This window comes from Canis aureus, chromosome 17 (genome assembly GCF_053574225.1).
Source record: "Canis aureus isolate CA01 chromosome 17, VMU_Caureus_v.1.0, whole genome shotgun sequence".
NCBI classification, from domain to species: domain Eukaryota; kingdom Metazoa; phylum Chordata; class Mammalia; order Carnivora; family Canidae; genus Canis; species Canis aureus.
In genome coordinates, this window is record NC_135627.1 from 30,882,379 (window position 1) to 30,896,186 (window position 13,808).

At 42.2% G+C, this 13,808-nt stretch overlaps 1 protein-coding gene and 1 long non-coding RNA gene across 18 annotated transcripts in view; one reads left to right on the forward strand and one right to left on the reverse strand.

Moving 5' to 3' along the window:
- Positions 1-1,735: 1,735 nt before the first annotated feature.
- On the reverse strand, positions 1,736-10,795 carry CLN5 (CLN5 lysosomal BMP synthase). Its single transcript, XM_077855330.1, has 4 exons — positions 10,632-10,795; positions 8,792-8,957; positions 7,659-7,884; positions 1,736-4,862 (listed from the first exon to the last, which is right to left on the reverse strand). The coding sequence occupies exons 1-4, from the start codon at positions 10,778-10,780 to the stop codon at positions 4,351-4,353; spliced, it is 1,053 nt and encodes a 350-aa protein (XP_077711456.1). The 5' UTR covers positions 10,781-10,795; the 3' UTR covers positions 1,736-4,350.
- Positions 10,796-10,890: 95 nt separating this feature from the next.
- The window catches only part of LOC144287888 (uncharacterized), a 186,826-nt gene continuing 183,908 nt past the window's right edge, over positions 10,891-13,808 (forward strand). For 4 of the 17 annotated variants that reach the window (XR_013355690.1, XR_013355688.1, XR_013355686.1 and 1 more), the window contains exon 1: positions 10,894-11,577. This is a non-coding gene — a long non-coding RNA (uncharacterized LOC144287888). Of the gene's footprint in view, positions 11,702-13,109; positions 13,232-13,808 lie in introns of all 17 variants that reach the window. The other 13 variants (XR_013355693.1, XR_013355694.1, XR_013355691.1 and 10 more) reach the window with 9 other exon arrangements.

The window sequence follows — 13,808 nt, forward strand, 5'->3', positions numbered from 1 at the left end:
GTGATAGGGAATAAAAACTGAACATGAAATGTAAATGTTTTTCAAATTTTATAAAGAAAATGGTTAAATTAAAAAGAATAGACTCTGCTTTTAAAATAAGAATCTATAAAACAGGAGCACCTGGGTGGCTCAGTGGTTGAGCCTCTGCCTTCAGCTCAGGTGGTGATCCCAGAGTCCTGGGGTCAAGTCCCATATCGGGCTCCCCAGAGGGAGCCTGCTTCTCTGACTCTGCCTATGTCTCTGCTTCTCTTTGTTTCTCATGAATAAATAAATAAAATCTTAGAAAAGAATTACAAAACATTATTTTGAAATAGAATTTTTAAAAGTCCTTGAAACCAAGTGGCCTTTTCATAGAGAAATGTCTTCTATACATCCATACAATCAGAATAGTTTGTTGGGTTTTTTTGTTGTTGTTGTTGTTTTTTGTTTTTTTTTTTAAAGATTTACTTACTTTAGAGAGAGCTGGGGGGAGGGGCAGAGGGACAAAGAGTCCTAAGCAGACTCGGTGCTGTGCGCAGAGCCCCACATGGGCTTGACCCACAACCCAATCTCATGACCCTGAGATTACAACCTGAGTATGACACTTAGTGGACTGCACCACCCAGGCATCCCAACCGGAAAGTTCTTAACAGCTTCCAGAAAATAACTTCAATTTCTCTTGGTAATCTGGGCTATTTTAACAATACTATCAGAAAAAACAAAAAACCCAAGTATGACTAAAGATGAAATCAATGTACTGCATTCAAAGAAATTATGGAAAAGCTTAGAATAGATAAATTCGGAGGAGTTTGTGAAGAAGGCTCAGGCCTGAACTAGGGTCCTTTAAGAAGCTGTAAGTAATCTGTACTTCATACATATCTGCGAACAATCTTTGCAAATTCCAGCTTCAGTTTATCTGAGGTTTTGCTGTTATCAAGCTGCCAGAAAAATTTCCCTGCTTCCTGAATCCCAAAATGGACACAAAGCCCTTTATTCTTAAAGTGAACTAAGAGCTTATCATCCTTAAAATAATCAGTCCAGTAAAAGGATACAGTTTTAAGTAGGGGAGGGAAAATGTAGATAGGCAAATTTGAGAGCACAGGAAGCTACTTGGACAATGAAGGGGAAACAAACTTTGGCCAGCCCATTTGCCTTTGGCTGTGAACAGGGAAAAGCAAACATATGATTTTGGAACACTGTTGTGTAACATACACAAGATTTAAAAAAGATTTAAGATTTTTAAGATTTTTAAGATTTAAAAAAAAAAAATCTTAAAGGAACTGAAGTACCAAAAAATTCATTAAGTACCACCAGACCAAGATTATAAACCTAGATGAAGTTTCCTAAGACTTTTTTTCCCCTGATTTCAAAGGAGCCAGTATCAGGCGTTCCAAATATTTAACGTTTAGTATTTTAACATTTGGACTATATTTCTGTAGGTACCTATTAAAATAACATTTGATGGGCAGCCCGGGTGGCTCAGCTAAATTAGCGCCACCTTCAGTCCAGGGTGTGATCCTGGGGGAACTGGGATCGAGTCCTGCATTGGGCTCCTGCATGGAGCCTGCTTCTCCCTCTGCCTTTGTCTCTGCCTCTCACTCTGTGTCTCTCATGAATAAATAAATAAAATCTTTAAAAAATATATATATATTTGATGATACTTTGTGGGTATATGTACTTAATACTGAGCCAGAATTAATGAGGATATATTTACTCTAAAGCCCTAAGTCAAATTTCAACAAAAGTAACAAAATGGTTTCTCTAAAAATAGAGGAAATTTTATTCATTCATAACAAATTAACAGGAAAAATAGGAACCATGTTTAAGTTATATAGTAGATCAAAGGACAGCAAAATTTAATTGGCAAATTCCCACCTGGCCATAATTTGGTTTTTCATCTACCATTTTGAAAGCATGTTCATTCTAAGTCTACTCCAAAAGCCCTACTTCATCTTGGAAGTACAGTTGACAAGTTTGGTAAATTCTTAAGTACTAATATGAATTTTATGCTCTGTGCTATAGTCACCTGAATTTACCTATTTTCACAGAATTCCTTCATTTGTTCATATTCTTAGGAACTGAAAAATATTGAATGCTTTTTCTAACATGACTATTTAGAATCTTGGCTTTAAAATTCAAATTCCATATCCAGATGTACTCATCTGTCTTCGCTACAGAACCAAGTTCTGTGTTTTAGAGTTAACACAAATGTGGCACAAGAGTTTTTGCTTGTTACCTTAGCACTGTTCTAGAAAATCCAAAATTGTTTTCCCAGATCAATTTTCCTAAATATCCACTAAAAGTTGGCATTGCCCCACTTCAGCCACTAGGTGGTGATAACACAAGAATCCAAGTTTGTGGCATTCTGAAGACAACTAGCAGGTTTAAGAGGCAAAATTAGTTATGAATATTTAGGCACTATTACCATGAGTACATAGGCTAAATGGTAGGCAGTGAAACAGAGTTCTCCTCATATAGCTGAGCAAGACTTTGCCTCTGTGCAGTAAGCAGAATAATGCAGTGCCTCCCAGGCTATCTGTGGTAAAGGGCTGGGTTTTTATTTTCAGATTCTTGTACTATGTATAGTTTTGAAAAATACAATAAAAATGAATTCCTAGACAAATGAGATAAAAGCAGAAACATACAAAATACAAGCCATTTATTACTAGATTCAACATAAAATTACTCCAATAAATTGCTTTAAAAGTAGTTTCTGAATGTTTCCTATCAGAATATTTACTTGACCAGTAACCTCTGGTGCTGATAACATATGCAGGCACTGTCTGAGGACTACACTTTGAGTAGCAATGAAACCTTGCTTGATAGTGTATGTCATGGAGTCAACAGAACTGGTTCAAAATGTGGCTCTGTTACCAGTAGTTAGGTTGCCTTGGAAAGGTCACTTAAGTGATCCCTGGGTGGCTTAGCCGTTTAGCGCCTGCCTTTGGCCCAGGGCGTGATCCTGGAGTCCCAGGATCGATTCCTGCATCAGGCTCCCTGCCTTGAGCCTGCTTCTCCTCCCTCTGCCTGTGCCTCTGCCTCTCTCTGCGTGTGTCTCTCATGAATGAATAAATAAAATCTTAAAAAAAAAAAAAAAAGTCACTTAACCTTTCTAAGCCTCAACTGACTCATTTGGATCAGGTAAATAATACCCAAGTTTAGGCTTTGTAGGAGAATCCAGTGAGATTGTACTAACCTCTCAAGAGGCACTCAATGTTAGTAGAAACCGAGTAACAATTTACATATTATAGATTGTCTCTGCTCCATCATCTTACTGACTGGTGTTTTTTCCATGAATAGACAGTATTTGGTTGATCATTAAACATCTGAAGGACCTTGAAACCTTGTTTGATGGGACTAAGTGGAAGAACAGCTACTTGGAGATCCTGACAAAAACCTGTCCCCTATCTGACAGGTTTAGGGAAAATGTCAGCTTCCAGAAAATAACTTCAATTTCTCTTGAAGCCTATTCACCCAGATGTATCTGCAGTCATACTTCTGTGTCTTAGGTGTTTGAAGAACTGCAGAAGCAAACTGTCAGCTCAAAGTCTAGGTTATTACTATAAAACCCAGGAAAGGTTGGTAAACTACATTAGGCCAGATCAAGGATGGCACTTTGTTCTTTGATTCATCATTATAGCTACCATTTACTGCAACTTTCCCTTGAAAAATACACATGGCTTCAATCTTTACAACAGTCCTGACAGATGAATCATCTTAGACATACGGACACTAAGGTTCAGAAATGCCTTATGAGCCATCTAAATCACAAAATGCCAGTTACTAGCTATAATTCTCAAATGCTAGCTAGAAACTTGTACTATTGAACACTGTTTTTACCTCATTTAGAAGCACCATTGCTACAGCTATGGTGTCCAAATTAGTCTTTAAGTGAATAGAACAAAATCAAACTGCTAGATCTGGTCCCGAAAGTTACAAAAGCTGTGACATCAGTCTAAACCACCAAAAAGTGCTTAAATGAAAACCATAACTACCGTGCCACGAAAAAGTAGCTCCTGCCATGAAAATGTCACTGGGGGTATTTTAAAAAAATCTTGGCATACCATATCCACAATTTAAAAATAAGGGGTCCAAAGATCCTATATATCTGATATGAACTGTAATTCATACTAACAAAGGCTTGGAGTTTGAAATCAAGATTACCTAATGTACAATGTACTCACTTTGGCCAATGCAGTAAGAGTTTCAGCTTCTCTCCAAAAAAGTCCTGAGATGATATGCAGCAATTCTGCCCAGGTGCATTTCTGCTCCAAGGCAGAAAGGCCTAAGAAATCCACAAATGTAAAATCACCCCCTGAAAAATATATATGCTGGTGACAGAAGGAAAAAAAGAGCAATGGAATTAAAATGTTATAGACCAGAAAGTGTTTCATTTCTTTTAGGTAAAGGGATTTCTTCATATGTTATTTTAATAAAAGGAAATTTCATAGGTAAAAACCAATATTCAAAATTATAAAACAAATAAAACTCTCTGTGTATAATCACTGCATCAAAAATTTGCAAGATACTGAGCAGAAATTCTTTAGTTGATAAATGTGGTTTGAAGGGGTAATAAAATCTTTTTATGGCTAAAGCAAGAGTCTTATTTCCTGTCGGCCCAAAAATAGAGGTTTCATTTCCCAAGTAGGTAGGTTCTCCACTGTAAAGAAATATTCTTGTATAGTTGGTTTCTATCTTCTTGAACTCTGCTCCAAGTTCAGCCAACTTCTTGTATGTCCTTAACACGAATTTAGAACAATCATAGGATTCAAACCATGTCTCAGCCCCCTTTGTTGGGCTGGCTTGAACAGTCCACGTCTCGTAATAAATTCCTGTTTCATTGTCCCGCTTTACCCACTTTGCCATTTGGTTAAATGTGTTTCCTAGGTTAAAAAAAAAAAAAATTACCTATGTGAACACCAAAGCAAATCATATTAGTTTCACGTAAAATGTTCTAACCTGATTAAGACCATGAATAAATAATAGTTTTTATTATTATTTATCTAGTTATTTATAATAGTTCCAATCCTGCACCTCACAATAGGAATCCAAGCTCAGCCATTCTACTTTTCAAGGCACAAGGTATTTCTGAATTGTAAACGTTAGATATCGTAGGTATATACAGTCCTACATACCAATTCTATAATCATTTAAGCTATAATCAAAAGTGGCAGCCTGGGTGGCTTGGCGGTTTAGTGCCGCCTTCTGCCCAGGGCGTGATCCTGGAGTCCTGGAATCAAGTCCTATGTCAGGCTCCCTAATGGGAGCCTGCTTCTCCCTCTGCCTGTGTCTCTGCCTCTCTCTCTCTCTGTGTGTCTCTCATGAATAAAATCTTTAAAAAAAAAAAAAAAAAGAAAAGAAAAGCAAAGTTACACACATGCAGAAGCCCTCTTTCTTTACCCCACTCAACAAATCTTGGATTCAGAAGCAAAAGAAAGAAAATAAGGGAAAAATTATGTAAGAGGTAAAAGTGAATGGAGCAAAGGCAGTGTTAAGAATGGTGGAAGGAGGATGCAGAGCTTTTCTGTCACAAAGTTCGGTATGCAAACTATGAATGGCAGCCAGGGGAAGAGCTCCTCTAGAGGGCTTGCCTGCTAACGTTACAAGAGAAGTACTTACTCTACCCTCTCCACCTTGAATATTTGTTACCTCCCTTTCCTCCCTATACTTTCAGCTGTCGGATTCTGCTTATAGCCTTTCCACCAACTATACAAATTCTTCCGGTGAAGCAACTAAACAGGAAATGCTTTTGGCCACATTTGTGGACTATACAGATTCTGACAGCTCTCACACTCTATCATCTTATACCAGAGGAATCTCTCCAAATGTTAACAAAATACCCTACGCTGCATGGCTACAACCTCATCGGGGCATTTACAATACCTAATAGAGCTTGGTCCCAACGTTTCACCTTGTCACCGTGTGTGAACCTTTCTCAAGTGCTCCAACTTGAGTCCATGAAATTAATACTTCATGTCCTATACAAAGGCTGCTTTTATCAATCTTATGGAATTAAAATTCTGAATATAAAGCCTGTTTTCTTAGAACTGGGGGCACTGTTTTTAGTGTTCTTCAACTTTAAAAAATCACTGCTATAATTAAGAGATAAGGATACTTCAAAATACTACTCTGTAACGTGAGAAAATGGACAGGATTAATCACAAAGCAGATTGGTAACTTGAAAGATTTAAGTACTAGCATATTACAAACTATTTTACATAAAATAGGGATCACTGGTTTGTATTGTACACTGATGGCAGAAAAGTATTTTCGGATAATGATATAGGTGGACAAGGAGAAATGAGAACTGGCCTGAATGAAAAAATAAAGAGTATTAATGCTGAGAGTACTAACACTGTTAGAAGAAAAATAAACTTTGATACCGTTGGGATGATTTGGGGCACATGGATTAGAAAGTAGGAAGGGAGATCAGCTAACAGCATGGTGTACAGTTAGAAGATCCCCAGGTGACATTTAAGTCACTCTTCTATTCCTGGTTCTACAACCGGATCTGAGACTTGAAGAGACTGGTAAGTGATGCTACCTGGTTGACACTTGATTCCTTGCTTATGAAAGGAAGAAGAGTGTTTTATCCTCCTCACTGAACTGTGCGATAACATGCTCCAAAATGCTATGTAAAGAGCTACCCAAGTGGAAAGCATCATAACGTCCTCAAGTCCTGTGATTTACAGAATTCTTATCACAAACAGGGCTTTCATTCCAGATATTTCCACTTTCTTGGAGAACAACAATCATAACGCAGAACTCTATAAATCATATGGGTAAGCTCGTATCTCTAGGATGTAATGGAGCCTCATCCCCGTTCTATACATGAAGTAACGAGTCAATAAAGTAAAATGTCACCCAAGGTCATGTGCCAGTTTCTGATAAAAGTTAACTCCTTTCATCACTACCCAACAATGCAATACATGAAGCAAAATTCCAAGGGTTTCAGCAACTTTTTAATACATCCAAAAGAACAGAAAATCTCAAGAGATAAAATATTTCAATTGCTCAAGGAGCCTTAAATCCTTAAGATTGTGTATGTTTCGGGAAGCAATGTAGTGAAGCAGTTAAGAAAATGGTCAAGAGGGCTTCACTGCCAGCGTTGGGAGTCCTACTTATCAGCTGTGTGACTAACCACTTGGGGCTTCAGTTTCCCCATCTGTAAAATGGGGGGAGGGATAACAACAACTATTTCAGAGGGTGGTCGTGATGATAAATCATGTGATACAGATAAAGCACTCGGAACCTCTGCTGGGCCCAGAGTAAGTCTCCATGAGCGGTAGCTATTATTATTCCTTAACAAAAACATGGTATCATCACTGAAAGTCTTTTTCCAGATTCAGTTAACAGGACCTTTAATCAATTGTTTTATCAGGCATTTTGTGGATTTTCTTCCACTATTTTATTTAGCAACTCCAATTTAATTGCAGAAAACATTTTATTATTGTATTCACTTTTTGCCATCAAAGAGAGGAGATATACTACTCATCATCTACAGGTGACACTTGGCATGAGCAATAGTTTGGATCAAAAGCTATTGCTTCCAGAAGTACATTTTGTAAACTGACTTCTAACATTTCAGAAGAACATGACTGAAATGCCTCAATGAAAGTAGTTTTTTTCATTTGGATACTGATACAATTGTCAAATACTGCCATATTTTTGAAACTTACCTGATATGGTTGCTACCAGTACTAACGTCCCATTTTCCTTCCAGTGGATATCATCAATCCCTTCAAAAAAACAGGCAGCGCCTTGATTGCACCAGAAAGGGGCATTCATTTCAGGTCGGAGATGGGGAAATGTACAGTTTCCAAGTTGGAAAAGTTCATACCATTCCATTGTGTAGTTCTTGCCAGTTAAAGTACTCTTGAATCCAATGGCATCATGCATAATTTTCTGTGTAAAGATCATACATGTACAAAAGCATCTGTGAAGTAACCACTGGCCCAGGAACCAAATGGGAGAAAATGTAATACACCACAACTGTATATCAAGTAGATCGAGTGCTCAGCTATTCCACTTCCATGTTGCTATTCATGTGTCCACTCTGGGGTTCTTCAAATTCTAGGCCCTCATCCACTCTGATTTTGACCATTGCTGCTTATCTCAGATAGTAAGGATGTTTGCTATATGGATGTGCTCTTAATTTCCTTACAATTTAGAATGGGTTTGAGAAGTTCCATACCACAGTCTCAGGAAGTCTATATATTTCACAGGGTGATGAGAGGCTTAAATGGTAAGCTAACCCAGGAAGAGTGTGTACAGCACGGACTGGAAGTGAAGTGTTTCCTGCCTGTCTTGCCCATTCCTCCGGGCCTCCTCCTTTCTTACTTTTCAGGAGCTGGGTATGGATTCAGAATATTAAAAGGGATTAAAGCAACTGCATTTGTTATTGTCAGGATTACAAAACATGGTAGTATTTTTTTGACTACTCATTTTAAAGATTTCATTTGAGAGAGAGTGTGTGTATGTAAGTTTGCAAGTGCATGCACATGCCCTCCTGAGGAGGGTGCAGGGCAGAGGGGGAAGGAGATGGACTCTCAAGCAGACTCTGATCCCAGCATGGAGCTGATGACAGGCTGGATCTCATGACTCTGAGATCATGACCTGAGCCAAAACTAGGAGTCAGATGCTTAACCAACCGAGTCACCCAGGTACCCCATTGACTACCCATTTTAAATATGCCAAGAACACCAATTAAACATGTTCTCAAATCAGCCCTTAGAACAGTGATTATTTCCTCAACTCCACTTAATAAGTCATTTAATTAACCAAAGTTATAAGATCAAAACCGCAGCCTTACCAAGTGTCCCAGGAGGTTCCCATATTTAAATTCCCATACTGGGGTTTGTAACCGGAAGACTTCAATGACATCATCACCTTTCATAACTGGGATAGGTGAGCCAGTTGGACAGAATGTGTATTTAGCTTGACAATAAGGATCTGGTTCTGGACGGAAGGAAAAGCGCCTAATAAAGGAAAAGAAAGCACTAACTTAGATTCTAATAGGAGTTTGGTTCTTCTTGCACATTTTAGAATCCAGATTTTATTATCACAGTCAATAACATTTTCAGAGAAAACCTTCAAAGTTTAGCCCAATAGTATTTAAACATTTTGTAATCCTGTGAACTCCAATGATGTCTTTAACAGCAAATGATACATTAAAAGCACTTTGATAAATGCATGCTTCCCTGTTCCCTGCTCCCATTGTGAAAATCTTAAAGACAGAGGCCATATCTTAAAATTCTGATAGATCAGATCTTATTTAGTAGACAAACATTTACTCAATAAGAGTATTTTTCAAGTGATATTTAATTTCCTAAACAATCCGTATGTTAAGATTATTAAATAGAACACATTTCTATTTTCTTAAGAATTAACCAATAGGAGTGCCCCTCTATTTGCTAGATGCGATGTGGCCCAATTCATGAATCGTTTAATGAAGCCAATGAAATCTTTAAAATAAATTTTAAATAATGAAATTAACCAATGACCCTTCAGCCAATATTTATTAAAGCTCTACTATGTGTAGGACACTACTTAAAGAAGGAGGAAAATAAAAATAAAATGATGTTCCCTTCCTCAAGAACATTTGCGTGGGGGCTGGGAATACATTAAACAAGAAATGAAGTGTAGTGTGGTAAGTGCTAAAGAAATAGAGTCCTATGGGAGAAATCACTTCTACTTGACGTGGAATGGATGAGGATAAGGAGGGCAAAGAAAGAGATGAAGACCTGGCTTATTCTGAAGGTCAGGACACAAAGTAGAGAAAACATGAAGTATTATAATAGGTAAGTAAATAAGACTCTAAATAAGGAATTCAGGCTTTGAGGTGGGAGAGGGAGGGAGGCACTGTCATTTTGCACTGATGCAGCACGAACCACAACCCCTGCACTCTAACTGGTGAGGAATGTGCCCCAGAGCAAGCCTAAGTAGCAGATCTGGTAAGACAGAATTTGCTACAAAACAAACCTTATTAAAAAAAAAAAAAAAGATTTAATTTATTTAGTCATGAGACACAGAGAAAGAGGAAGAGACACAGGCAAAGGGAGAAGCAGGCTCCATGTAGGGAGCCGGATGCCGGACTCATCCCAGGACCCCAGGATCACGCCCTGAGCCGGAGGCAGACGCCCAACCGCTGAGCCACCAGGTGCCCCCTCTGTTCTCCTATGACCACATCCTACCCCCAGACTGGAAACGGGGGGGGGGGGGGGGGGCGGGGAGGAAGAAACGAGGTCACCAACCTTCCCGCTGGGCCCGCGTCAAAGGGGGCGGGGGATCCCCAGGACGCGTGACTTTTAGGGCTAAAACCAGAAGAGTCCCAGAAAACCCCGGCGAGTCTGTCATGCTGTAAACTGTGCCACCGGGTATGTGCTCGCGGTAACTAACGACACGCACGATGTCAGTAATAAACGCCACATTCAAAGTCTCCTCCGACTTTTCTGACCGTCGGTTACTTGAATCTGAGTCACTCAATCAAATGACATTACTCCCCGTTTCTTCCAGGGTTCGGGGCTGTCCTGAGCCTCGGTCACCTAGACACCCGCGCGAGGGTCCTGAGGGGAAGAAAGGCCGCAGGGCGGAGCGCGGGCGCCCCAGCGCGGTCCTCCGCCCGCCCCGCCCGCCCGCGCGCGCGCACTCACTTGTAGGGCACGGGCCACTGGCGCCGGGAGGGGCCGCCCGCGGCCGTCGCCAGCCACAGCAGCGCCAGGGCCCAGCGCCAAGGCGCGCACCGCGGCCCCGCGGCCCAACGGCCCCCGACCCCGGGGTCGGCGCTCCCCGCCTGCGCCATGCGGCGGCTCCCGGTGCTTCCGGCGCCTCCCGAGCCCGGCGACGCGGAGGACCCGCGAGCTGAGCATGCGCAGAGCCACGCCCCCGCGCTGCGCCAACCCCGGGCCCGCGCCTCGCGCCTCTGGTGCGGCGGGTCCCGCCCTTTCCGCGGCCGGGGCCGGGGCCGCGCGCCCTCCTGAGCGGGACGGAGCGGAGGGGCCCTGCGGTGCGCAGCGGCCCGCACGGCGGCGGCTCTCAGACTGCCGAGCGGGAAGCCTCCGCGGACCACTCCAACCGGGCCTCGGGGCCTCCTTTTTTATTTTTTTGAAACGGACTCCGAGTGCGGAGTTCTCCTGGCCCCGCGCCTCGGTTGAAGGATCACCGCCGCGGTAGAGCTGTTTCCCGACCCCCGCTCCACAGCCACCACCCACGCCGAAACCAAACCACCACCAACAAAAAATCCAGCTTTGGGCCCCTCTTTTGGAATCTCTAGCGCAGCACAGAACTCTTCACCCCGCCTCGCAGGGTCCAGACTAGGTGACAGGAAACATTTGAGGGAAAGACTGTTTGAGGTGGTGCAGTGAGGAAGAAAGACGGTAATGGGGGCATGACCGGGCCTCACCCGACCAAGCCAATGGCCAACGCAGCAGAGAGCCCGCGGTACTGCTCTGAACGCTATTTGATCCAGGCCGCCCCTTGCACCCGGATGTTCTTCCTTGTTGGAACCTGCCACGTCATGGCGGGAGAAGATTCTACGTCACCCTTCCTTGACCCTTCATCCACCTCAGGAAAGCATTGGGGTCAACCGCCCTGCTTCTGGTGAGATGTTCATGGCTTGCCGTACTTTTAGTCAGAAATACGTCCATAAACAGTTCATTAAAAGCGTTCCGAGTTGTACTTGCCTTCACTTCATCCGCAGCACTTGTGAACCGTCGTAGTATGTGTAAGCATATAGCGATTAGTTAGTTAGTGAGGTGGCTGTGGTGGCCGTAGGTGAGCGCTGGACCCTGCGAGGGGGTGGGGGAGGGGGCCGCATTGGCTGCCTCAGGCCCACCAGGCCTTCTGAGGGCTGATGGGAATTGGCTCTCCCTCCCGCCCCCACCTGTGCCCACTTTCTGCGCCGGGTTGAGGAATTCCGTGCAGGTTCAGGCAGAGCACCATTTTAACGCCCTCTTGGCTAAGTGGTGAGGTGGTTGCGATCCCAGCTCTCCATACCATGGCCAGTTCAGAATCGCCAAGGCTAAACCGACCTCTCCAAGGATCCACACAAGACGGGGTAGGGAGGGACGGCACATTCTAGCCATGACAGCTAAAATGTAATGCTCAATTTGAAGGGTACCCACAGGATTCCTGGTGGGCACATACTCATACCTGGCTTAACCCTGAAACAGCTCTCCAAAGTAACAATTTACAAATAATGGGACCATATGCTCGACGGCCACAGTGGAGCTTCCCATCCTACTCAGGACATCCCAGAACTACAAACCGCGCCTCATGTTGACCATGCACTGGGGTGGGGATCTCCTCTCTTGCTACTGCAGTCTCTTCATTCCGTGTGCAGGGAGCTCTAATAGTGAGAGAGCGGATCCTCATTAGCCCTAACTTGGCCTCTCAGTAGCCCCCATCTGCTCTGCTCTGGTTCTGCCTTCTGTTCCTTTTGGCCACGATCCCAAGCACCCCAGGCTAAAGATGCTTATAGACTATTGTTGCCTGATCCCTCATTATACTGCCTTCTCTCTAGCTCTTGGTTTTTAAATCTTGAAGATCCATCATCAAAAAATAGATTGAATTTTAATCCAATTGGTTTCTCTTGGGTCCTCGTTCAGTTAGCTTAAGAACACTCAGAACTTTACTGTGGCCTGATAAAATCATGTTTATCAACCACTGAACTGTTGCCCACCAGTGGAATTGTATGGCATCTCCTCACACAAAGGGAAAAATAAAGTTATAGGATTCTGGGGTAGGGTAGAATGTAGGTGAAATTTAAATTTTCATCTTCACTGCCATCTGAAATTAAGAGGTGGACCCAGTTAATTTCACAGAGCAACCGCAAGCCAATCTGTTTCCAGAATTACTAGTTTAAAAAGGAATCCACTTTTTTTTTCTTTGCATCTTTCTTGCCCTTCAGAATGTTCTTCACTTTTTTCTTTTTACTAATAATGGGATATATATGTACTTAGAATCTCTCCCATAGAGAGATCTATTCCACGGATAGAAGTTTTGAAAAACCAAAAATACAAGGAAGAGAGAATGTTTAGAATATTAATGTATCTTTTAATCAAATACAAAGTTTACTAACAGGAGGCTAAATTATGATCATATGCTTTGTAATCCTAATGATGCCTTCTCAGAAAGTCAAGGGACATTTGACTCAAACCAGCCTTGTCCAGTTCCTGGAATTGTGGGCCTGCAAGTTTTGGAGTGGGGTAGAAGTCAGTGAAGAAGATATGACACCAGGGACCCCAGTATACAGGTGACTACCCTGAGTTTCCTTTCTTGCCTTCAAATCCTCATAGCTCCCACATCACTGCCCCTGCAGGATCCAGTGGCTGGGGAAAGAGGAACTATTTCTGATGATAGGCTAGGAGTGATAATCCAGAGCTTGGTTGGGTTAGATGCATGGAAGTGGGTCAAGTAAGAGTTTCCAAATGGTCTGCTTTGAGTTCTTGGCATTAAAACCCCTGAGATTTTAATTCAGAGTTTTTGAGTGTTATTTCCCATTTGCTTTAGATCAGTGGTCGCCAAACCTGACAAATGATGGGGTCACCTCAGGAGATTTTAAGACCTACCAGTGCCCAAGCTAGTGTTTCATTCCCAGAGATTCCCATGTAACTGGGCCTCAGCCTCTCCAAGTGATTCTGATATGCAGCCAGGCATAAGGATCCCTGCTTTAGAAAGACTTTAAAGATAGATTTAATCAATTCGCTCACGGTTTTATGTTCCTATCTATAAAATCGGATCCTCTCTTCCATCTCTTTATAAAGCATGTACAGTGGACCCTTGAACATCATGGGCCAACTGTACATATAAGTGTGTGGGTCCAGGTCCAC